The sequence below is a fragment of the Strongylocentrotus purpuratus genome, unplaced genomic scaffold, assembly GCF_000002235.5.
Source record: "Strongylocentrotus purpuratus isolate Spur 01 unplaced genomic scaffold, Spur_5.0 spur5_scaffold_16, whole genome shotgun sequence".
Taxonomy (NCBI): Eukaryota; Metazoa; Echinodermata; class Echinoidea; order Camarodonta; family Strongylocentrotidae; genus Strongylocentrotus; species Strongylocentrotus purpuratus.
This window is the reverse complement of record NW_022145601.1, coordinates 19,681,616-19,709,073: the sequence shown is the minus strand read 5'-3', so window position 1 is coordinate 19,709,073 and position 27,458 is coordinate 19,681,616. Positions and strand designations below refer to the sequence as shown.

The 27,458-nt window shown below is 38.0% G+C and overlaps 1 protein-coding gene across 1 annotated transcript; it reads right to left on the bottom strand.

The window, feature by feature from the left end:
* Positions 1-42: 42 nt before the first annotated feature.
* Positions 43-24,023, bottom strand: LOC584115 (RING finger protein 207). Its single transcript, XM_030987450.1, has 13 exons — positions 23,847-24,023; positions 19,548-19,798; positions 17,743-17,854; positions 16,641-16,785; positions 15,995-16,076; positions 15,270-15,518; positions 13,938-14,079; positions 12,165-12,391; positions 9,184-9,394; positions 8,097-8,189; positions 6,579-6,671; positions 5,959-6,128; positions 43-3,299 (listed from the first exon to the last, which is right to left on the bottom strand). Exons 2-13 carry the CDS (start codon positions 19,763-19,765, stop codon positions 2,093-2,095), a joined length of 2,949 nt encoding a protein of 982 aa, XP_030843310.1. The 5' UTR covers positions 19,766-19,798; positions 23,847-24,023; the 3' UTR covers positions 43-2,092.
* Positions 24,024-27,458: the final 3,435 nt, after the last annotated feature.

Sequence of the window (27,458 nt, the reverse complement as noted above, 5' to 3'; positions counted from 1 at the left end):
CATAAACACACACATTTTAAGGTAAATAAGTCACAAGAAAAGTTCAAAATTCATGACAATTCTATTTTTCTCAGGGAGACTCCTTTAAATAATATGAATATGGGTACAATGGGCAAATGGAATATTAAAGTTAATTTCCATTTTTTAAAACACTTTCTTTGTAAGGTCCCAGGCTGTTCAGTGACTAAAACAAGAAAGATAATATATATGACTTCAACATTTTGAAAACAAATACAACGTCTCAGGAAATTCTACAAAATGTTACTTTGTCTTATCATCTGTTATGGCCTGATCACATATGACTCAGAAAACTGCAGCAGTTTATCTTTTAAAGACATTTTACATATAAGAAAACGAGTATTCTTTTGATTAATTTCACCATGGACCCATAAACGAAGATGGACCCATAAACAAAGATGGGTCCATGGTATGATCAAACCAGGGGGGTGTTTCATAAACTTGTATTGTTGCTGTGTTGCTAAACAGAGCTCCCATCCCGTAAAAAGAGAGGGCTATAAACACTTGAAGGGTACCAGGAGCTGCATGATTCCTTCTGGTGCCAGTTTCAAAGTCTTCCGTCAACAAATCTATTTTCCTCATGGGTGAACCTATACCTTTTCTTCCGTTCTATGTCGTTATAAATATCTAATGGGTTGGACCTATCTCGGAAACCCTCTCTCGCCTCAACGTTCTTTGCACTTCCTCCTCCTCTTGGAACACAAAAAACCTACCACCATGATTAAATATCAAACACAAATAGATACCGGAGACTTTGAATACTTAAGAGAGGTAAAAGTCTCTCGTAAGTAGGACACGTCATGAGAGACGGACGATAATACGATCCCGCAGCACCACCTGCTTGTGTTATGATTTTAAAAAATGCCAGTTAGCCTCGCCATATGTGAACAACCCTTTACAAATAGTATTGCATAGACATGGATGAAGGACCATTGGTTCTAAATTTATAGAAAGAAAACAAATTTGTTCGAAACCTTTTCACAACAAACAAACCCGTTATTTATCACATGATCTGGTATAAGAAAAAACATCACTGATTCTAAAGCCCACACCCACAGCAAAAACAAATCACCAACTACAGCTACCCAATCCATCCAATCCGGGACATGTGACCCCCTCCCCCCTCCTTTGCAATATGAAACATTGTGATTTGTTAATGTTGACCATTTTTGTGGCAAAGAAACTTGCATGCATTTCAATTTATTAATATGGCACCCTCTGATTCGATTCAACAATGAATACTTGGTGCAATGAAACTTGCAAAAAATCACAATTCACAAAAATAAAAAATATAAACAACTTAAAAACAAAAAACAAGAAACAAAACACAACTAAGAACCGTAAAAAAAACAATTTTTTAGCTGCTATCCCCAGAGATTGAGATCTCAAACACTGGGACCTGTGGAAATTTTTCTTTAAATAAATTCTCTCCTGGAGCTTAAAAGCATTAATAACTAAAACCTATGATATGTAATTGGTCTTAAATTAGTTCATAGTACTATTTCAAGGAAAATGTTGGTTAACTTCTATCAAGGCAAGAATAAAGTACTCAGAATAAGTTTCTAAATGGTAGAAAAATACACTAAATTGACTGAGAATCAATTCAACATAATATTTTCATGAAAGATGATTATTACTGTGCCTGGCTTTCTATTGAAGAATCAGTTTGGAATTCATTCCGTCTTGAAAGTGTACTTTCTTCTGATGCTAGGTTTTGATAAATAAATAAATACATAGATCATATGAATAAATAATCAAATATCACAAACATTTCATTGTTTTTTTCTCTATATAAAATCTGTAATGATCCTGTTACAATGTAACTCATTTCCTTTACACTAACAACAGTTCTTGTCAGTTTAAAGGAAAAAGGTAATCCTCTTCAAGGCATAGATACTTAGATATTTCTGAAGGCACATCCACACTCTTATCAAGCGATAGTTGTATTGCAATCAAGAATTCTTTACAATCTTATCCCGTTCTCTCAATTTTCTTCAACCTATAATTATCGTATTGATATCATGAATTCTTGGCTTTGCTTTCTAAATTGTTTTCAACGACAATCATATTGCAATCATGAATTATTGGCCAAGGTGGCCTGTTCTCTCAATTTTCTTCGATTCCTGACCCTTAACACAATGTTCTCCGTTTCATCCGTTACTGGTCCTTTTCCTTTTGAATGTTCAATACTAGTGGGAGTGCTGGTGTGTGTGGAGGAGGTGTCCTCTGATGTTGTGACTGTAACGCTCATGACCGAGCGTTGCTTCACTTCGGCATCGTTCGGTTTGACTACCACACGCTTTGCGTCCTTCTGTGCCCGAGGAGGGGGGCGCGGAGAGCCAGGACAGGCACCGGCCTGCTGCTTCTGAGCCATCTCCACCTGGTCGTCGCTCAAGCTAAACCGTTTCACGCGGGAACTCACAGAAACGCTGCCCTCTTCAGCATCCGCTTCAGTCACAGTCGTCTGGACAATCCCTTCATCACCCAGTCTCTCGCGTTTCACTCTCTGTTTCTTGATCCCCAAGTCATGACTCGAATCACTGCTGCTTCCATTGACATCCACAACTTTCAACAACCTATCAGCCTTGCCGCATTTCTGTGTCTCCTCTGCACCCTGTTCTGCTTTAGGACCTTGTCCACTTCCACAAGAATGTTCGGTGTCCAAACTGTTTGTTACTTTCACATGCCTATCTGCATCTGCATAGCTCTTTGGTTCCTCTAAACATTTACCCGACTGCGGCCTTTGAGTGCTTCCGCAAGGGTCGTCAAGGTCCAACTTGGTTACAGTCAACCTCCTATCAGCATCAAGGCACTTCTGGTCATCCTCCACACCATTGCTACATGTAGCTTGTGGCCTTTGACCGCTTCCGCAAGGAAGATCAGGCTCCGGACCTTTGCTCACACCGCTATCCTTCAGGGCTTCCTTGCACTGCTCGGACATAATGGCATCCATGACAATCTTCTTGGCTCGCAGCCGTTCATACTCTTCCTGCTCGCTCAAGGTCCGATGAAATGCCTTCTTCGCTTCCGCCCCATCTCCTTGGAACAGCACGTCATGTGATCCATCCACATCATGTGACACGGCGCTGGGGGTGTCATGTGATGCATCAGTATCACCATCAGGTGGCACGAGGGACTGGCTAGGGCTTGTATCAGGGTCTCTCTCTGCAGAGTCAGTGATGCTGTTCTTGGTGTTACTGGTGAGTACAAGCTTGGTGATGTGCAGAGGGTTGCCCTCTGACCCCTCGTCCTCACTCTCGTGTGGGCTTGCTGATCTTGATCTGGAAGAACGAAGAGGAACAAATATTGAAACACAAAAATTGAAAAATTATTATCATGAAAACATTAACAAGCAAGGATAAACAAACATTAATATGATCTATGTAACAATATTATAACAATCTTTGTTAATAAAGGTTAAGGAATATGTAGAAGACGATGCAACACTACTATATACCACTCTAGGACAATAAACTCTGTTAACATGGACTATCTTGCGAGAGCTACCCGAAGAAGAAAAACAGACTTTGAAGACCCATACTGCATGCTAGTGTTTATTCTGGATTGGTGATTTTGGGGTCTGATTTTTAGCAAGCAATGAGTAAATACACAACCTAGCCAGGAGTACATAATAATAATAATAATAAAAACGTTACTTATAAAGCGCTTACCACCGAAGTCTCTAAGTCTCTACATCCAGATTTAGGAGAATGGAAAGTGGTAGCTGAATTCATTTTTTTTTTTTTGTAAACCTGGTAAATTTGATAGCAGACACGAGATACTTCTGGGCCCTGTTTTTATAAAACTTTGCAAAAAAACCTGGCAAATTTGCAGTCAGCCAAACAAATACCAGGATTTCGGTAGCTTTTAACAGGGCCCTGATTTTTTATTTGTATCAAAAGTTACATGAAATGCTTCATGTCTTTGCTTCATGGAAGTGTTACTGATTTCCTCATCCTCCTACAAATTCTTCACTATCTTGAGGTATACACAATTAACAAAAGAAAAACAAACACATACCATGCTGATTTATGTTGAGACGAGATGGTCGCTATTGGCAATGGTCTCAAACACAAGGTTAATAGTTGAAAGGTCACACAAAGGCATTGTAATGGTACACGGAGGAATGGAAAGTCAAGGCTTCAAAGTTCATGCAAGGTGACAAGCGAGGGAGACAGATAGACGGACGATGTCATCTGGTGACGTCACGCTTCTCGTCACCATCATTGGCTCTCCTGATTGTGAGTGGGAGTGAAAGAACAAACACGACACTCAGCATGCTATTTTTCTCGTATATTTTAAAACTTGTTATGAAACAGTATACAAATGATGCATGCGCACGAGTTCATTATACGATCTATCCGCACTCGAGTTGAGGCTGTGTGTTTCTATTGCACGAAGCCGTTAGGCTGAGTGCAATAGATACACACAGCATCAACGAGGGCGGATAGATCGTATAATGAACGAATGAAAACATGCATCATTTGTTTGATACAACGAAACTCCTAGATCCTTGTTATTTGATGTAAAAAGAATTCATTCAAGATTTTTTCGTGACAGTACATGGCTGACAAATAAATCTCAAGTTAAATCAGGCTTATTTTAGTGCGCACACATAGCTATAGATATAGCAAGCGCACTACCTTACGCATAGTGCTGTGCAAGAATAGGCTCATGCTCACGCAGTATTAAGCGCTCTATCCTCTAGCGCACTACTGCGCTCTGAAAGCGAGTTCAATAGTACTGGAAAAAATTGCACTCCTTTTCATGAAAACGAGTGCAATAGGCTCAGTACGTGAATCACACGTGACCGCGCATGACCAATCATTTGATTAGGATCTGGGAGTGAGTTGTATAATTACAAATAAGATTAGGGCAAGGCACTTTAAAGGTAAAGACCAGTTTTGGAAACACCCCCCTCTCAAAGAATAAAATGGAAGCTCTTATTACCAATCATGTGAAAGAATATGTTTTGACTAATACGTGATGATACAAATTTTGCAGGGAAACCGCCTACTAATTAATATATTTGGTAAATTATCATATCTATCTGGACTAGATAGATATCGCGTGGTCCCATATACATCTTTCTGTGTACAGAGCTTGTAACTTTACCAAGATTGGGCCAAATTTATTATCATTTTGATGATTCCAGAACCCTGCAGTAATACTTATATGCTAGATGATCAACCTTTTCTGATCGATTCCACAACGTTTCTTTCACAATGCAATTACCAGAACTGGTCTATACCTTTAAACATAGATATCTGGGTTCTCATTATAAAATGTACCTACCATGCTAAACAACACAACCTATCATTATTTTGTTAGATTAATTCAGAGTTTAAGGGGGACTTCAACCTGATAATAAGTTGTTTTAATATTAGGAGAAAAATGAGAAGAACAGATCAGCAAATAGAAAACAACAATAAGGCTTGAACTGAATCACATGGATGCCAGGAAAAAGAAAGAGATTTAGCTAAATAACTATAACTTGAAGGCCTTCTTTTCCAATCCATTGTGACTGAACATAAATGCATAGCACAAAATAGCAAGATACAACAAATAATGAATTGCAAGTATAAGAGAAAAAGAGAAATAAAACAATTAAAGGGGATGTAGCAAAACGAGACTACATGTCTTTCCCATGGCTTGACTCGGGCCAATCAGGTATAAAACGACGACGCGACGGCAGCAATCAAGTGCGTGCAAAAAACGTGAAACCAAAGCGTGAGGAGAACTTTGGTCTGTTTCGCGAATGCTAGCGCTGACCATGTAGAGATTAATTAACTTCATTAATCAAGTCCATCCGTTTACGTGCAGTTGTCCAAAAGAAGACGTAGATGGCGTTAACCAGTATTTGCCAAGCTACACCCCCTTTAATGTCGCATTATGTACATGGATATGTCTCCAGAAAAAAAAGGAAGTTTGTGGTGGTACCTTGGGTCTATCTGCTTGGTGACAGCGTCGATGGAGGTGATGTAGGGTGCTATCTGCCTAGCGATGGTTGCTAGGTGACTATTCTCCTGTTTGAGGTAGTTCATGTCTTTCAGCTGATTCTGGTAGATCTCCTGCTCACTAGAGACCCTATCTAACATCTCCTGCCATATCTGTACACAAAGATGAAAAAAAGAAAGAAAAGAAACATGGACTTGTTCTCCGACACATGCAAAGCTTGTTTACCAGCTGAATGTTCGATGTCTATGATTCAGACATCATTCTTTAGATGTGTATGGACCCAAATCTGGTATTATTCCCTAAATTCTAAAAGTAAATGTGCAAATAATTCATAAAAATTCACAAGGCGACCATGTCATTTCGTCATAGCAAAAACAAAGTTTCCCATGTCTGGGCACTCATTCATTTTACAAGCAGTTTGTAGATTTGACATGATAGAAAGCCTTTTGAGACCCATTTTATTTTTTTGGTTGCATGAATACGTATCACAATTATAGAGATAAAAATGTTGTGTTTAATGGGCGTTTTGTTTCATAAGAATCGTTCAGTTACATGTATGCGATGACAAGGGCACTACGCAGACATGGGCACTCTAAACATACCTTTTGAAAGATAACCTTCATGTGTTCCAGCGTAGCAGTATGTGTACCGATCTGGATTTCAACCTGACTGCATTCATCCAGAACATCCGTCACCTAATGAAAGATATGAAATTATCATTATCATTAATAAGCCTGTCTGCACCAGTTTGGCCAGGAGGGATTAGACCTCCCTGCAAGGTCACTGACAGGTGGTTATCTCATCAAATCAGCTCTCAATAAATAAAAGAAAGAGGATCATGGGGGACCAACGGTCAACGATTGGGCATTGTTTGCGAAATAGAGGGCACAAGTAGCTATAAGTAGTGCAGTTTATGTATTTGGTGTTACCTGTGCCTGGGAGGGGAAAATCAAACTTATACTACTCCATACACACTTAGAATGTATGCATAACAACAGACCATTTTCGTAATGAAACCACATTTAATGCATACGTGTTTGTTAAGTGCCTTGATACAAATTATTTCCTTCACAATTTAATAAAAAATTACATACCACATTGTAGTTGAAAATTATCATAAGATGATTTCTATTGTGTCTGAACTTCCAATTATTAAAAAAATATATTTTGACTTGTTTATCCATTATGAAGAATGTGAGTTAAAATGTAATTGGCCATGCTGGGCCCTGTCTTGTAAAGACTTAAGATTGATTTGATTTCTTTTATAATTGTATAAATATTACAAAATATGTAGTTTAAGTCTCATTTCATTTTATCCAATATTAATTCAGATTGACACATAATTATGTATATTGAAATGATTAATTCAAAATAACTTAAAGTAATTTTCAACCAAGTATTTGAGTAATTTTTGAATTTCTAATTTTCAATTATTCATGTTTTGTTTCTAAAGCTACATGGTTCTTTTCAAGGGGAACTTCAATTGGCAATGAATATGTACTTTTACAAATAATCAAGTCTTTATTTCAAATTGATGATCCTAAGTTATGTCCTTCTTGACAGTTTAGACTTTGCACAATTTATCCTTGAACTATTACTCTGTATCTTTAAATACACCAATTTTCTTTTATATTTATGTTATTTGAATTAACCCATGACTACTGAATTCTGTAATTCCCATAGGCTTAATATAGGGACCACCCTGTTCCTGTAGGCAAAGGGTTAAAGATAAACTTTAGTACTGGTAATGCGACTGCATTGTGAAAGAAAAGGTGTGGAAAGGATCAGAAAAAGTTGATCATGTAGCATGTAAGTATTGGTGTGCACTGCAAGGTTCTGGAGTCATCAAAATCATAATAAATTTGACCGAGTCTTGGTAAAGTAACAAGCACTGTACACAGAAAGCTATATATGGGACAACACACATAGTGTCGGGGCTAGTACTACCTTGATTTCCTTGTCTTTCTATGCTCATTACTCAGCCAGTACACATTTTCTTCCAAAATTGTTTGGCACATGTCATTTATTTGTAATTTTGAACATTCACTGTAAGTTTCGTTTGATTCTGTGAGAATTAATTTTCTTTTTCTTACCAGAACTCAAGTTTATCTTTAACTTACCTTCTCTTTCTTTGCCAGGCATTTCCTGCGTGTGATATCCCTGTGAATTTCTTGAACTTGCTCTTTCATCTTCTGGATACGATGCTGAAGCAACTAAAAGGCAGATGGAATGGACATAGTTTAGAAATTACCTCTGCATAACTCAAAGTTGCAAAAGTCAAATTTTACCCGAGTCAATTCCATTTTTTGGACCAAACTAAGCAAATTGTGTGTTATTTATATTTTCAAAGTTGAATTTTGCATCTTTAGGTCTAACTATTTGTTGTGGTCCCAACAAGTTTGGTTTATGCAAAGTTAATCATATTTTATAGTAATAGTTTTGATAAAATGCATTTCTGCACTTGACAATGAGTTGCCTGTTCATAGGTGCATGACCTATACAGGGTGTCCCTGAAAAAAGAAACCCAATTTTTTACATAAATTACTGTATCTGACTTGATTTCTTTCCATTATTGTACACATCATTCAGGAAGCTAATTTTCTCTTCTAATTTCACACAACACTTACAACATGATCAGTGAACCGTACATGAAGATACTATTCAATGATTTAACACGATTTAACATCATTTCCTGCCTTTTCAAAACAAAAAGCCACATGTATAACAGCCATCCACTTGTCTTGGACACTTGTGTTTCTGAAGTACCACTTCAGACTCTCTGATGTCAGTGATGCATGATGGATTCATTGATCATGTCTTAGGTGTCACATGAAAGAAGAAAAACATCAGCTTCCCAACGATAAGTACATTACCAAGGAAATTAGGTTAAAATGTTGAACCCTGACAAAGTAGAAAGGTTACAAAGAATAAACAGCACGTTGTTTCACAAAAAAACTGGAACATGTGCAAGTTCGCTGATATTCCATTGAAACACTTTTATTCATTTTAAAACGAGCTTCATTGGGAAGTCTGTGAACTTGTACCAATGATGGTTTTGTGAAACGATGCCCTGGGCATTGCTTACAATCAATCGCAAGTTTGCAGTCACTTATCTCATATGTACATAGTTGAGATTGATATTAATCACAAATAAGTTGCGATTAATCGCAACTGTTTATAAGTCGAGGGCCCTCATTGACTACCTACCCTGAAGTTTGCTTCGAAGGCCTTGCAGTGTTCTACGAAGGGTCCGTTGCCCTCCTGCAAGCGATGTCTGATGCTGGCCGCCATCTTGCTGCCCCTTCTCAGCCCCTTCCCCGCCAGAGGATCCTGGAGGGTGTTCGTCAAGGACAGGTGGCGAGCGAGGGCACTAGAGATGTATGCGCTGGACAGGGGTTGTGGGGCCGGGTGCTCTCTCCTGTATTTCAATAGATGATATATGGAAGAATTTATTTCATCCAGTTCCAGAACTCCTTGGATACACATTTCATTCCAAAGTAGTAGCTAATAACAGCTATTTCAAACTACAGTCAAACCTGCTTTAGTAACCACCTGTCTACAAAGACCACATTTTTTGTTTTACTTGAAAATGGTTTCTCATTGAGGTTGTTCACACCGCAATGAGATAGCGCGGTCTATCGTAGCACCCCTTTTTTTCTAGCGCGCGCTAGACCGCGCTATCTCTCGTGGACCACCCCCAAGAGGTGCTCCAGTGGCACGCCGTTTTGGCTCGCCGTGGCTCGCTGTTGGGCGGACCGAAACGACGTTGTACCTTCCAAACCGCAGAGATAGCGAGGTCTAGCGCGCGCTATCTCTGTCGGTGTGAACAACCTCATTGAAACATGTACTAAAGGAACCCGTCTATAAAGAACAATTTTGTGGTTCCCTTGGCTGGTGGCTATAAACAGGATTTACTGTAGTAGCTTTTTGTAACTTTTTATTGATTATGATTACAAGCTTCATGAACATTTTCCTATTGCTTCCAGTTTCTCACACAATGCAATCTATGAGGCTGTTCACACCGCAATGAGATAGCGCGGTCTATCGTAGCACCCCCTTTTTTTCTAGCGCGCGCTAGACCGCGCTATCTCTCGTGGACCACCCCCAAGAGGTGCTCCAGTGGCACGCCGTTTTGTCTCGCCGTGGCTCGCTGTTGGGCCGACCGAAACGACGTTGTACCTTCCACACCGCAGAGAAAGCGCGGTCTAGCGCGCGCTATCTCTGCCGGTGTGAACAGCCTCTATGACTAGAACTCAACTTTATCTTGAACCATGCCCCTCCTCCCCCCCCCCCCCCAAAAAAAAAAAAATGCTGTTGCAAAATAAACATCACTTTACATGTAGAAATATAAGTCAAGTAGAGTGCAATCATAATCTGTGTGCAACATTGGTCATTATGCATACCGGTATTCTGTGATCTGTGTGTAATAAATTGTGAAACCTGTATATAAAGACTGCTCAAGGGAGACAAGGAAAGTGGTCTTTAAAGGCAGTGGTTCTTTATGTAGAGGTTCCTTTAGTACAGGTTTAAATTTTGATTTGATTTTATTTCTGCATTTTTTCCAAATAAAATATAACTGAATAACAAATAACATAATATACATGTAAGGTATAATACAACATAAACAAACAATAATTTCTTCATGTCAAAATGTTTTTTTACATAATATATGTACATAATTATAATAACGAAACTTATTATTTCCATAACATATTATCATAAATTTAAAGTATTATCCTAACTATTCTGGTGGAAAAGTGCAGGAGACCGCAATCATAAGCAAAGCTTGACAAGGATGGCGGCCTCAAAAAAAACAAGAACAAAACAAAAAAAAATCTTAAGGTAAAACTTAAAATGAAAAAGTGTTCAAGCGATCTTTGTGTATGAGTTGGTGAGTGTGTTGTGCAAGTGTATATTGTGTGTGTGCGTGTATGCATGCGTGGGTGGGTGTGTGTGTGTGTGTGTGTGTGTGTGCACGTGCACGCGAGCGTGCGTGTTTGTATGTGTTTGTAACAAATAGTGGAAGTGTACGTAGCTCTGTGTGGTATAGTCGAGTAGAAACAAATACAGCCTTTACAATAAAGGAAATTAAGAAATACGAAATAGAAAACAAAATTTGCAAAACTGAGTTGCAATGTGACCGAAATTTGACAATTGCCTACTGCATGTTGAAATCAGTTATGTAGATACTTCGATATAAGAGTTTTTTTGAGAGATGCTTTAAAAGAATAGAGAGATGAACAATGCCTTATTGAATTTGGTAAGGAGTTCCAAACATCTGGTCCATGATGTCTTACTGATTTTTGTGCTAAAAGTATTTTAGGATTTTCTAAGTGATAATTTGTTGAACAACGTGTGGGGTATGTGTGAATGTTTGAGTTTAAACTGTAAATATTGTGAAATAGGGATGGTAATTGATTATGAGAATATTTATACATAAAAATGCATGTCTGAAAAATGTGGATATCTTGTATTTTTAATGTTTTTAAACGCTGAAATAAAGGTTCCGTGTGTGATATATAATGTGAGTTAGTGATCATGCGAATCGCTCTCTTTTGAAGCAAAAATAAGGAATTAATTCTTGTTAAGCTACAATTACCCCATACAATATTACAATAAATCACATGTGATAAAATTAGAGAATTGTATAATATAATCATAGATCTTTCAGAAAGAATTTGTTTTAACTTATACAGTATTCCAATATTCCTTGATATTGATGTATGTATATTACGTATATGCTCATTAAAATTTAGATGAGATGAGGAACTACTTTCAAGGAAAAATAAAGATGTGGACTTTACAGACAGGTGATCTTTCTATATACAGGTGGTCCCTAAATCAGGTTCATCTATAATATACAGATTTTTAGTGTCATCTTTTCTAGTTTTATTTTTCCACAGCATTATTTATTCTTTTTGAAGGAGATATCCTTTGTTGGTATACTGACAACTGCTCCTGCAACGATTGCTCCAGACTGTATTTCGTCAAGGGTAGGGTTAGGGTTAGGGATAATATTCCAATTAGGTTTTAGGTTAAATTTAGGTTAAGGGTAGGGTTAGGTACAGTGTTGGATCCATGGTCGAAGTTAAAATTTGGTTAGTGTAGGAAATTGTTGCAGGAGCAAGCATCGTACAACCCCTGAATCGTGTCTAACAACTGAAGGCCCAAAGATTTCATTGTCTCACCTCGCTGGGGGCTGCTGCTGCGGTGATGGGGCGCTCGTCGTTGGCATGGAAACGTGGATGATGGGCGAGCTGCTCCCGCAGTCGTCGCAGTTGTCCAGGTGGATATGCAGCAGTGGCTGGAGACACCGAGCGAACTTGGCCTCGTAGTCGGTACTGATCTCCCCGCTCTCCTGGGGCCGGAGCTGATGGGGTTGGTTGGCGATGGATGCCAGTCTCTCGTTCAAGGACTGTTGGAAAAGTTACAGAAATCATTGCCGGACAAGTTCATCAAGATGGTTGAAATGTACCAATCATCTGGTAACATAATGGTTTGTGTACAGCTAGAATGAATAAAATCAATCTCAAAGAAGTTAACAAAGTAGTTGCTCTTAATATTATTATCATCATCACTGTGGGGGAGGAGTTCTCACTGAGCTTAGATCCAGGAACTTATATATGTTGGCACCGCTCACAACATGTTCTTGTTGTTTGTTGTTGTTGCTCTTATCATTTTTACTATTATCATCATCATCATTATCATTATTATTATCACTATCATTACTATCATCATGATTAGGGACTTTTAGATTTGCACGCCGACATAGTGGAATGCTACGTGTGACATCCTTCTAAGGCAATAAGGCACTGCCGGGCACTGCCAGTGCCTTAACCCTATTTAGCCCGGGGGGGGCTTGAGAAGCCCCCCCCTCGACATTTTTCGCGATAATTTTTTAACGCAAGAAAATCTTGCACTGAAATTTTGTGACTTTTTTCTTTCGAGTCTTGCGCATCTTTTGAAAGAAATTTTTCGAAAATCGGACCTACCATTACGAAGTTACGTGTCCTTTTGTCTTTGCATGTCAGCCCGAAAATCGCTCATTTTTGTGATTTGTGTACAAAACATATGTAAATCTCATTTTTCAAATAAAGAGATAAAACATTGGTTATTTGGTCTTGTTTATAGTTTAGGTGTTTATTTTTGGGTCAAAATAGTTGAATTATAGTTGGAAATGAAATAAAACAACAAAAACAATAAAATACATAACTTAAAAAAAACAAAGAAATACATAAGAAATTATCAAAACAATAGATAACATAAGGAATAACCCTGGTTTTTCAATTTTTTGTGTTGTATTATTATTCCAAATGGTCTAACAAATATATGTAGTGAGAAAGAATGCTTAAATATGAATAATGTCTGATTTATGGGCAAAAATGTGAATTTTATGACCTTATTTGCATAAATTACCATAAATATGCAAATGAGTGAATTTTTCAAAAAATTGAAATTACCATAGTATTCTATACACTTCACTTGACATGTATGCAAATTTTCGCGGCGATCGGGCGTTTCACGGCCGAGATCATAGGGGGGGGCCTGAGAAGCCCCCCCTGGGCTATGCAGTTTCAAAATAGCCCGGGCTAAATAGGGTTAAAAGGACGTCACATTGCCTTAAAAGGATGTCACACGTAGCATTCCACTATGTCGGCGTGCAAATCTGAAAGTCCCTAGTGTGAGGAAGGAGTTCTCACTAAACTAAGATCCAGGAACTCATACATGTTGGCACCGCTCACAAACATATTGTTGTTGTTTTTGTTGTTTGCTGTTGCTTTTATTATTATTGTTATCATACATATTATTGTTATCATAATTATTAAATTAAATTCATATTTATTTCATTTCCAACAGAAAGATAAACAAAGGTATTACATTTTTTTCATACACAATTAATTTTTCTGGTAACTATTACAAGAAATTCTTATTTTCCTGGGGAAGGAGGAAGAAGTACTCACTGAGCTAAGATCCAGGAACTCGTACATGTTGGCACCGCTCACAAACATGGTACTGATGGCAAGGTTTGTCTGGAGAGCAGGCAGCAAGGCAGCTAGACTGGGGAGCTGGTCCTTGAACGCTTGCTCCTTCTGAAGTTGTTGGCTGTGAATGAAAAACATCAAAATTCATTTCAAGTTAGGGCTGTCTTGTGGGCCCAATCCTAGCCCTTACCGCCCAACTTCTCTATCTTTCAGAACAACTAAAGCTAAGGGAACAACAATCAAGATCAAGGATACGCCACGCAAAAACCACTGCAGTTTAAGAACTTTACGGCATCATTTCTGAACAAGCATTAAAGAGAAGGTTGAGTTCAGGGAAGAGGTGAAAAATAATTTGTGAGCGTTATCATTCTTATTATGCAAGTGTGGAAGAACATCAGAAAAGACATGTTCCCTGAAAAGCATGGCTCTTCAAATGCCTTCATATTCTAAATATGTCATGTAACACCGTAAAAATCCAGGGTAGGATTTTTACGCCACGTGTTTGTGTAGTCCCATATACATCTGTCTGTGTACAGTGTTTGTAACTTTACCAAGACTTGGCCTAATTTCTTATCAACTTGACGATTCCAGAACCTTGCAATACACACAAATTCTTATATGCTAGATGTTCAACCTTTTCTGGTCGATTCCACACCGTTTCTTTCACAATGCAATTCGCATGACCAGAACTCAACTTCATCTTTAAAGTGACTCGTTAACATTGCCTCAGATTCTGAAGAAAAAAATCTGGATTTAGCTCATGCTGCGATCATAATTATAAACCTTTAGGTCAGTCAGGAACCCCATGACTTTTACAAGCCGATCCCCTGTCTGATTATCAAGATATTTATGAATGGAAATCAAAATCAAATTTTCCGCTTTCCGAACAGTTTTTATAATACTACAGTTTATTGGGGAAAATGAGTATGGTAAAACCGGTCACTCAATGAATTTTACTTTTTTGAGGCACTTCATGATCATTTTGAAGCGCAGTTTTTGAAGGGCTTCAATACTACACCATATCACAGACACTGATAACACATAGGGCCATGCATCTCAGATTTAGCATTGTTAAATGATACCTTTAAAGCCACACTGTACTACTTGTAGCTACTTGCTCCCTCTATAGAAAACAATGCCTAATCGGTGACCATTGGTCCCCCATGATCCTCTTTTTCTTATGTTAAGTGAGAGGTGAGTTGATGAGATAGCCACCTGTCAGTGACCTTGCTGGGTGGTCTAATCCCCCTAGCCAAGTTAGTACAGATGGCCTTTAAGTTTCACTAGAGGACATGTCATGTATAGCCTTACCTGTCAACATCCTTCAGTAGCTCCTCCTTCTTCTCCACCATCCTCTCCTGCATCTCAGCACAAAGCTCCTGGATGGAGACCCGCTCCTTCTCCCCGTTGCTCCTCACCTCCTGCATCAGGGCCTGGAAGAGGATGATCGCATCGTGGACGGAGCTCTGGAGGTCTCGGATCGTTGAGATGCGCTCTTCCAGCTGACGGCAGCTCTGCTTGTAGGCCGACTCGAGATCAAGGCAGAAGGCTCTGTCATCCCTAGAAAATGAAAATTATGTATTTTAGTCCAGGGGGGTGTTTCACAAAGATTAAGATCGACTTTAAGTTGGACTTAACTATGGCAGGCCGTTTGTGCCACTCTTTGCTCTCACAATTATAATCTTTAAATATTATTTTATTCTTCAATAATGAATTATCAAAAAATGTACATTTGTGACCATGATTTGTACATCCCTTGAGAGACCAATGGCAGGAATGGTTAGAGCAAGCAGTGGCATGAACAGTCAGCATAGTTAAGTCCAACTTAAAGTCAATCTTAGTCTTTGTGAAACACAACCCTGTGCTAACAGGGGTCGAAAACTAAGAATGCTCCCCCCCTCCCTCTATTTTGTTTTAATTGAAATAAGTTACATGACTGCATAATTTTAATGTTAGAAAAACTTCTATGCAATATAGATATGACAAAGATGACAATAATTACAGAGAAAAGCATTTTACAAAATCTAAGAACTTACTTTTCAAAATCTCTGAAACACTTGATGCACAGCAGCTCCTGTTTTTCTGTAGAATACATGATGTACTCATCATTGTGTTTGGCTGCAAGTAAAAAGACAAATATGTTATCTGTGAAATATGGAGCAAAATGATTTAAAACTCTCAAACAATAGTGAAGGTGCTTTACCGCAAATGTCCTCATGGGATGTATTTTTCTTCAGAATAGCATCTTAAACTTCTTGATCTTGATATCATTCAGACTTTGAATTCTTTCTATTAAAGTGCATGTAACCTTCCACCAGTCCAGTCAGGAATTCATAGGTGAGGGACATGTCTTTTTTCCACAGGTTTTCATCATTACAAAGGTTTGTTTTTCCAAAGGTATTTTAATCTGTAGGTTAGTAATTCTGAAGGCTCATAATTTTACAACTGACAAAAGGTTACAAATTCCCCAAATGAAATGGATGTATATTTGTAATTCAGAAAATGATAATAGGGTTCATATTTCTGAAATTAATGAAACAGGTTCATAACCCCAACAGCTCATAAATCTGAAAATCAAATAGAACCCTGTATCGTTTTCGGAATTACCAACCTTTGTGAGAATGGAAGCTATCTTATTTTTCGGAATTATGAACTTTACAATCTAAATGTTTGCCCACATACCACATTTCCTGTGCTGTTCGCTCGTGCGTTTCTTGAGAGAAACCACTTGATGGGAGGCAAACATCTTGGCCATGTGAGTTTCCTCTTTGCACAATGCACAAAGTGCCTGGTTACATGTATTGCAGAAGAACATTGAAGATTGCATCTAAAAGAAAAGAGCATTGGAAGTCATGTTTCAATCTATTCAAGTGTTTTAATATATCATATTTCTATTTAAAGAAGATTTCTAAACAGTGTTTATTGTACCGGTATCTATTATGCATTGAGCTATACCTTATCTCTGCAAATGCACCACAGTGCGATGCATGAAGCCACTGAATACTAGATACATGATAGGAGCAAAATTTCAGCCCGGTGGCGATTTATCCACATCTGTCTCTCTCCACCCGGGTGTTAAATGGGTACCTGACAGGATTCAGTCCTTGTGTCACATGAACTGTGCGCTGATAACGGCTGCCGAAGCAATAGGTTAATAATATCCTAGCCTCTTTGGATGGGCATATTATATCGTGTCATATGTGAGCTATACAAGAACAGATTGCTATCCTTACTTTGATCAAAATCCTTCTTTTTCACACCACCTCTAGTTGGACCATGTTCTTCATCTCCCCAAGACTAGCCCACTATGACATATGACCTCAAACCTATCTGTATTCATCATGATTATCTCATGGACTTAAGCATCATGAATATTAAAAATTTACAAAAATATATACAAATTTAATATGTCTCTTCTACCAAAATCTATGTGTCATGAAAACTGTTACCAGTACAACAAATATTAATAATAACCATCTCTTGTAAAATGCTATACCAGTTACAACCGACCAAAGAGCTAATTACAGTATTATTAGGACCCCATCATTGGATTAAGTTACTACCCTGCACATTACCGTGCACATTCTCCATCAAACTGAATTGAGAGGGTGGGTACAGTCAAACCTGTCTATAGTGACCGCCCAAGGGAAACACAAAAAGTGGTCTTTGTAAACAGGTTCCTTTATTACATGTTTCAATGAGAAACCATTTTCAAGGGAAACAAAAAAAGTTGTCTTTGTAGACAGGTGGTCACTAAAGCAGGTTTGACCGTATATATACTTACGGTGTCGCAGTTGGCACACAGTGCCCTCTCTTGTTCAGATGACTTGAGAAGGAAGTTGATGACAGGGTCAGCTTGTGGCAGGTTAGAACCATTGGTGAGAAAGCTACGGGTGCTGTTTGGGGGAAAAAATATCATAGCTCTTGTTGAACACATGAGGCAGTCTGGTTTTACATGATAATAACTCAGGGCAATATCGTATAAGCACATATTTTAACAAACGGATATTCTTGTGAATGATAAGACATTTAGACTCCTCAGCCTGGCAAGTAGTTTCCAAGGAATGGTGGCAGTTGTAGAAATGGAGTCCTATTACTGCTGGATGCACAGCCTACTACATCTTAACCAGCGTTTTTCCTCATTCCAGGCTCATTCTTTCAACCTATACCCAGTTTGAAACACAGATAAGTTGTCCTGATGAGTGACAAAATAAAAAGACAATGACTTCTTCCAGTTTGGGCTAATCTATCTATCTATCTATCTATCAGGCTATAGTTCATCCAGACGTTGGACAAAGCCCTCCTAATGAAATTTCCATTCTCTCCTGTCTGTAGCTGTCCTAGTCCAAGCGGCCGTTCCCATGTATGATGTTAGGTCATCTCTCCATCTTCTCTTCTGCCTTCCTCTTCTTCTCTTTCCCATCCTTGGTTGCCATTCTGTTAAACGATTTGTCCATCTCTTGTCCTGAAGTCTTGCTACATGCCCAGCCATCTCCACTTTGATTCTCTGACTTTCTCCATGATGTCTTTAACCATTGTTTTCTGGCGTATGACTTTGTGGTTGATTTTGTCTTGCAGAGATAAATGCGACATCTTTTTCTCCATTGCTCGTTGAGTAATGAAATTCCACAAATTTTTGTCCCCATTTGCAGTGATTTACCACATCTTAAAATTCGCTGACTTTTCCCAGACCGAAAAAATATTTAAAACTCATTTTCTACATTTCTGCTGAGGACAAGTAGGACATTAAACCAAAGGCTCTTATGCCTGAGCAAATGGCTTGAATCCTAGCACTCCTCCTACTACCTAAAATCTTTGAGAATTCTTTTTAGCAGCTCCTAGAAGCAATCCCGAGATGATAAAATTCTGTGTCAGTGTGAGGTGCAGCAGAGAAGCAAATGTAATTGCATTTCTAAAAATATAGTTAACAACTAAATTATTCATTATTATAATATTTTAATAGACTGACTTGTCCTAATATATGTTATTAGATAATGTGACATATTAAAGCTTACATCTAAAAGTATTACTCAACCAAGGCCCTAATTCAACCAGTCCAGCTTTTCATTCTTGAGTTAGGAAGAAAAAAAAGGTACGAGAGAATGTGAGCGTGTACTGTGCATATAAAACATGGCTTTGTGTTTAAAGTATGTGGGACTTAACAACATCACACGGATGCCTGGTAGAGCAGCCCACTACTCCAACTCCTCGTACAAATCATCCTACCATGACACCTAGCTGCATTACTATCCTGGTTGTGTATTAGAAAGCTGTCCTATTTATTCTCCACATTTCAATCACCACTGTACAAAAAACTGATTTCACTAAAAATCAGTACTTTGGTGACAATTAATGACACCTAAAAAGCAGTAAAATACAATTTTTTTTCAATCTGCAGATGTTAGAAAGAATAATTTGAAAATTCAAATCCTGAGTCTACTGTCAAACTTGCTTACAGCCACATCGTCTTCATTGTGTGCATTTGTGTGTTATGCGTGTATTGACTATTCATGTGTGCAATTGCTGCCTATTAGCAGGTAGTGCAGCGCTAGAGGTCAACGCTTTGCTGGAGTGCCTACCACTACTTACCCACACAGGGGGCACGTCATGAAGCCATCGACGGCCCTCCCACGCAGGCAGTTACCGCAGAAGACATGATGGCAGTTGAGGATGCGGGGGTCCTCGTACTGCTGGGTGCAGAGCCGACACGTCAGGGGGCCGCGCCCGGACTCCACCTGCTCCTCGAAGGTCTCTAGGGGCTGGAAGATCTCACCGGACATGGCTGGAGGCTGGAACGGGTCACACATCGCATCCTAGCTTCAATCCACATCTACTGGACTCTAGAAATTGTTTCAATGCACATGAACAGGGAAAGTTGAAGGTTGAATCTATGGTAGTCTGGCCATCATTCGTGCATGACCTATTACTACTGAGGGGTGTTTCACAAAGACTAAGATCGAATTTAAGTTGGACTAAACTATGGCAGGCGGTTCATGCCACTGTTTGCTCTTACCATTTACTGGCATTGGTCTCTGAAGGGACGTATAAATCATGGTCACAAATCTATAGAATTCATTACTGAAGGAAAAAATATTATCTAGAGATTATAATTGAGAGACCAATAGTGGCCTGTCATAGTTAAGTCCAACTTAAAGTCGATCTTAGTCTTTGTGAAACACCCCCCTGAAATGCAGGAAAGTAAACGAACCTTCAGCCATACAAAATAGGGGAAATGAACTCCCAAACCAGACAAAACAGAACAACAGCATATCAAATCCTCCAAAATGTGTTTTAATGAATGTCTACTTCATGCATTCAGAGATAGTGACACTCGCAATACAGTGGATAATCATGAATTGATTAAAGTATCGGTTGTAAAATTACTTGAAGTACTTGATCTGTATCAATCAAAAGTCCTCCAATCAATCCTAAGTTTGCAGTCTCCTATCTCTTATGTACATACAGTACAGTAGTTGCAATTGATATCACAATCGCAACTCTTTTTAAGACAGGCCCTGGTCATGTCATGTGAATGAAATTGTCAAGCGAGCAAGAACAAAACTACACACTGCATTAAGCTCAGAATTAACCTCCAGCAAATCATCCATGTTGTTCTCTCCATTAAATTATGAATTATGTTTTATGACTTTTATGACTTTTAATGCTTGTTTTATTTTTGTTTTTCTTGAATTATTTAAACCATAGTGGTATATGTACCGTGATTAATATTTGGTGACCATAGTTTGAGCATGACCTACGTTCGCTATCTCAACAAATTGGTAAGATTTCGTAAATCTGATATCACCAATGGAAAGAGCGAGAGGAACATAAAATTACCCAGAGACAGAATTTTCTTTGGAATTGAGTGTGAAATTATGAAAACATTGACAAAAGATTGGCACAATTTGCAGTCATTTGCGTCCGTTCCGAAAAATTATTAACTCGATAAGGGTCTGGAAATCTTCACTTTGTAAGCAGATATCCTCAAAATTGAAAGTAAGAAGTGGTACCAACTGATTGAATGTTATCTTGCCTTGCAAATTATGAAATTATCTTATTTCGATGGATCACATTTTTGTATAAATCGGCTGCAACCCTCGTGTGCGAAGTAGGTCTCATTGTTTTTATGACTTTTCTAGTTGCAGCACGCATGCCGATACAACATCAAAAATTTTAGATCGAGATATCAAACTTTTGACAATAAATTTTCTTGTTGAACTTGAAACAATTTGTATCAAAAAACTTTGCTGTCCATTTGGTAATATTTAAATAAATAAATTTGTGTAGAATATGAGAAATCATAGATCGAATATCACATTTTCTAATATTTTCAAAATCTCCGCGAAGTTTGTCTTTGGTCATGCACCACTAGAATGAAAAATAAATGCATGTTAAAAAAAATGAATAAACTTGAAGTTGGACTTGAAGAAGTTTAGGCTATATGCAATAGGGTCTATTTCATAAAGCTTCAAGACTTATGTTACGTTAGACAATATTATTTACAACAAATATGCATGATGGTCAGTGCTATTTGATGCATAATTTGGTCAATACTAAGGCAATAGTGAGGACTTTATTGTAGTCATAAGCATCCGGACCATTTAGATCTACTCCTTAAAATATAAAGAATAATATCTGATCAGGGATATGTGAGTTAAATGGATATTCCGTCTCGAAAGAATTTCCCCGAGGGAAAGATATTCAAAATTAACTTGGCTTAACAACAAGTCATGTAACCCTCTTCAGCCATCAAATCCATTAACAGCCGCCCTTATCAGACCACAGATGCCCTCTGGCAATCCAAATGTTACGAAATGTTACGCAACGCGGTCTGCTTCCCTAAGCTTTCCAAAGCTTTCCAAACACTTGGTTGTAAAAAAAAAGGCTTTGAAGCCATGCGTGTCACCAAGAAAATGATGTCATACTCATTGAAGATGTAGGCTATATAGCTATAACATATAAAATACAAAATCGACAACTTATGGCACAATGCAACCTTCCATTGGTTATCAAATGCTTTCGCTGTGCTTGGATAACTCTACTGAAGACGTAGCCATCTGAACCAGCGAAATCGACCAAGGAAATCGTGAGTTAGAGTGAATGCAAGTTTCTCATCATCATCACGACACGTTCTCTTCTAATTATTGACATTTTCCGAAAGTTTCCGAAATTTTTACATAGCTAGGAAGGTAGTCCATAAGTTTATCTCTTAAAATAACTAAATTAAATTGTGTTATATATTTGCGCATTTGGTTTAATGAGGGTTAGAAGTTCTCAATTCATCACCACTCTTCACCCCGAGTAGGGGCCAGCGACGCGCAAGCCGCCGTGCTCGCTGGGCTGTACATGCTGCATGTTGTGGGTGGAAACACACATAGCTGCATTACTACTCTGGCCGTGTATTAAATGTTGTGCTATTGATTTTCAACATTTCAAAACACCACTGTACAAAACTCAACTGATTTCACTCAAATTCAGTACTTTAGTGACGATTGATGACACCTAAAGAGCATTAAAATACAATTTGTTTAACTTTCCGATGTTAGAAAGAATAATTTAAAAATTAAAATTGTGAGTCTACTGTCAAACTTGCCGATCAACCGCATTGGGATGATTATGTGCATTTGTATGTTGTGAGTGTATTGACTATTCATGTATTCAAATGCTGCCTATTCTTCTTCTTCTTCTTCTTCTTCTTCAAGATAATCTGCCTCCTTCAATACTGAAGATTCTTGCAGATGCCGTAAACTCGGCCTGGTTGGGGTATGCAGGTGGACCATTACACCGGGGTTTCCCCCTACTCTTATACGAATAGTGCAATGGGTTCTTAACGTGCAAGGGTGGTGACTCTCCTGTACACGGGGCCTCCATTTAACGTCCTATCCGAGGGACGGAGTGTTTTCCACTTGACATAACCTGCATCTATGAACAAGGGAAGGGGCACGTTAACACACAACGCAGGCTTCAGTCACCGCCTGGGTGCGAGTCGAACCCGGGATCTTTGGTTCGACAGGCAGACGCTTTACCGACTGAGCCAACTCGCCTGCACGTACTGCAGTGCTAGTAGTCAATACGCATTAGTATCAACTAGACCTCTATCTATGCTTTGCTGGAGTGGCCTACACATTCACGATGAAACATTCTGGTTCGCTGCAACGAATAAGATTTTCCGTTGATGGAATTTCACACGTGCATTAGTGTATTGGTCTCCAACTTCCCATAAATTAAAAATTCCTCAAAATCAGTCAGAAAGTCTAAATTGTCACCTAGCAAATACTCATCCCTATACTGTACGCCGCCATTTTTGTTGATAGCAGCCGATGTGTATTTTCAACAAAGCATTTCGCAAGCCCTATGTCACTCAGTTTCGGGAGTGAGATTTACGAGCTGTGCGGTCCGGGAGGGGATTAAGGGGATTATGGTAGGGGGGAAAAAGACTCAGTGCCTCATAGTTCTTCAAAGGGCCCTCTTAGTCTTACTGGGTATCCATTTAAACTCACATAGGGTCTACACTGTTACTGTATCCTGATCTGATCAAGCATTTGAAGAATATTAAAGAAAATCAGTGTCATTTTAAAGTCAAATCTTGTGGGCGGACAAACAAAGGTCATATCGATCTCCTATCATTCACACATTCATTCCAACTCCAACATGCAACACACAGTAGATCAAGTGACACAATTCACACACTCATCGATCGACAGCATTGACTTTGAGTTTGACTCTCGGGTCTCTGCTTTGCTGGACTCGAGTGGCACGTACAGCACACAGCACATTCCCAGACTCAATAAAAACATCAATTTTACAACATCTATACAGCTCGAATGTGATCTAAATCAAAAATAGAATATCACAATTCAATAGAACAAGTAAAAGACCAAGTTTTACCTCACTTTTCCTCCTCCCTTTTCTCCTCAGGTAAAACAAGTTCTCCGATTAGAATTCGAACTTAGCGGACAACTCTAATTCTTGGAATTCCGAGGTAAGCAACTAGTACGGTGTCTCAAAGTACGCAAATGGCTGCCGCCGGTAAATACAGTGCGTCCCAGAAAACACAAAACCGAGAATTATCGATGTTTTATCATAACTTAATCACAATTATAATTAATAAATTACACTTATTTATAAAGCTTAGATCCTCCTCTTTCATTTCATGCAACTCATATGATGCGTATTTCACACATGAGTGATTAAAATCAATATGAAGAAAGGATACCAAAAAGTCATTTTGCGGACGGTGTCAAAATTTTAAAGAGAAAGTCACATTTCTAGCAAGTTCTGACTTTTTCTATGATAACTCAATCAGGAAAAATGAGCTAGGAATAACAGTTCTGTTTGTTTAAAGTAATGCTTGCATAATAATTTTATTAAACAAATTCTTTTTCACTGGTTGCCTGCCATAGCAACAAACAGAATTGACAAAAGACTTAACTCCGTGTCGTTGACAATCAGCCATGAATGAAGTCTTTCGTCATGATCAGTAAAAATTTCAAGACGGTCCATGACTTTTTGAGAATATATTTTGTTAATACCTTTGGTGTACGTTATGGATATATTTTATTTCAAGAGCATTTTGCACCCCCTGAGGGTATGTTACTCGTTATAATTAATACCTGTCATCATCACAATCATAACCATCACCATACCAAAATCCAATTGAAACCAGTTGAAATCTCCAACTGGTTTCAATTGGTTTCAACTGGTTTCAATTGGTTTCAATTGGTTTCAATTGGAATATAAAATTTCCAGTTGAAACCAATTGCCGAACTGGAAAATATTGTTATGGGTACTCATTTCCAGTTCAAACCAATAAGAAGTGCAACTGGAACCAGTAAGGTAATTTTTCCAGTTACTCAATTGGTTCCAGTTAGAAGTCATTTCCAGTTACCCAAGCAACTGGTTCCAGTTAGAAGTTCAACTGGAAACGGTAAGATGATTTTCCTGTTACTCAATTGGTTCCAGTTAGAATTCATTTCCAGTTACCCAAATGGTTCCAGTTAGCATTCATTTCCAGTTCGAAGTCATTTCCAGTTACCCAACTGGTTCCAGTTAGAATTCATTTCCAATTACCCAATTGGTTCCAGTTAGAAGTCATTTCCAGTTACCAAACTGGTTCCAGTTAGCATTCATTTCCAGTTAGAAGTCATTTCCAGTTACCCAACTGGTTCCAGTTAGAATTCATTTCCAGTTACCCAATTGGTTCCAGTTAGCATTCATTTCCAGTTAGAAGTCATTTCCAGTTACCCAACTGGTTCCAGTTAGAAGTCATTTCCAGTTACCCAACTGGTTCCAGTTAGAATTTATTTCCAGTTACTCAACTGGTTCCAGTTAGCATTCATTTCCAGTTAGAAGTCATTTCCAGTTACCCAACTGGTTCCAGTTAGAATTCATTTCCAGTTACCCAATTGGTTCCAGTTAGCATTCATTTCCAGTTAGAAGTAATTTCCAGTTACCCAACTGGTTCCAGTTAGAATTCATTTCCAGTTACACAATTGGTTCCAATTGGAAATATTTCCAGTTACCCAACTGGATCCAATTGAAACCAGTTAATTTGCATATTATCTGCTTGTGTGCAGATCAATGTTTTATGTAATTTATTTTGATTTACAATGTACTTATTAATTAATTTTCATTTGCAAGTAATGCATTTGTTTTAGATAAATATAAAGATTAATTAGCAATGATAAGCATGTTCATTAGTAACATATTTTTGTAATTACACAGATTAAAAGTTGATTAGTAAAACACTAACCATGTACAAAATACATCAAATACAAACATATATAATAGCAATGCCTTCCTTGTTAAGTATATTATATGGTCCGCATATTATAATGCCCTTTACATTGTACTTAATGTAGACACATATAACAATGCCTCTGTGTTGACATGAGCGATAATTAGTGCAAGAGCTAATTAACTTATAGCTAATTAAGTTTATGCCAACTGTAAGTTTCAATTGGATCCAATTGAAACCAATTGAAACCAGTTGAAACCAATTGAAACCAATTGTAGCCAACTGGTTTCAATAGGGAAATTGGAACAACTGGTTCCAGTTGAAACCAATTAGGCAACTGGAACCAGTTGGCAATCGGTTTCAACTGGTTTCAATTGGAACCAGTTGTTCCAATTTCCCTATTGAAACCAGTTGGCAACTGGTTTCAATTGGTTTTGCTCCAATTGGTTTCAACTGGATTTTGGTCCTGGGATTGTCATCATTGTTATGATCATCACCATAATCATCACCACAGTCGTCATAACCATCCGGTAGCATCATTATTATCGACACCATAACCATCACCATCATCATTATCATCACCATCATCAATATTATTATCATCATCATTTTAATTTTTATTATTATCATTGTCAACATCATCATTTCTATTATTATTATTCATTATCAATGTTAACAATATCAAAATATGCTGCAATCGGCACATTGTTAAAGAGAAGGTTGAGTCCTGGGAAGAGGTGAAAAATAATTTGTGAGCGTTACTCATTTTTATTATGCAAGTGTGGAAGAACATCAGATAAGACATGTTCCCTGAAAAGCATGGCTCTTCAAATGCCTTCATATTCTAAATATGCATGTAATATCCTAAAAATCGGGGGGAAGGCTTTCCGTGTACAGTGTTTGTTACTTTACCAAGACTTGGCCAAATTTCTTATCATTTTGATATTCCAGAACCTTGCAATACACACAAATTATTATATGCTAGATGATCAACCTTTTCTGGTCGGTTCCACACCGTTTCTTTCACAATGCAATCGCATGACCAGAACTCAACTTCATCTTTAAGCACACATACTCCCTCTCACATGACATTCAATTTGCTTTTATCTTTGTAGCTTTTACTTTTCAGTGATGAGTTTTGCCCACATTCTTTCACACTTTCTCTCATTTTACAAGGCATCATTAGATCACTCTGAAGGTTACAATACATAACTTAATTGAGTTTTTTTAATAAGCTCATTTATTGCACAAAATAAATTTGCAGTTACATGTTTCTATATTACATTATATGCTTCATGATCTATATCACAAATGTTTCATTTTCTATATTACATAAGTTTTCCTTTTTTAAAGAAAATAATACTGCACTTAGACAATATATGTGAATGGTTTGTGAGTATAATGATTTTGTTTTTATAAGGGTTAAATCAAATTCTCGATTGACCAATGAGTGGACAATAAAATAATGAAATGGGTAAGTCCAAGGAATTGGTCATTTTTAATCCTGTATAGTACCAAAGTTTATGGTATTATGAACATAGATTGACAACAAAGGTATCATTTAAAGATAAGCTTGAGTTCTGGTAATGATAGAAAATAAACTATCACAGAATCCAACAAAACCCACACTGAATATTCAAGACTAAAAATATATGACATGTGCTAAATGATTTTGGTAGAAAGTGTATAGGGGTTGAGTAATGAGCATAGAAAGAAAAGAAAACCAAGGTAAGTAGGCCCGACACCCTGTGCTTAACACAGGT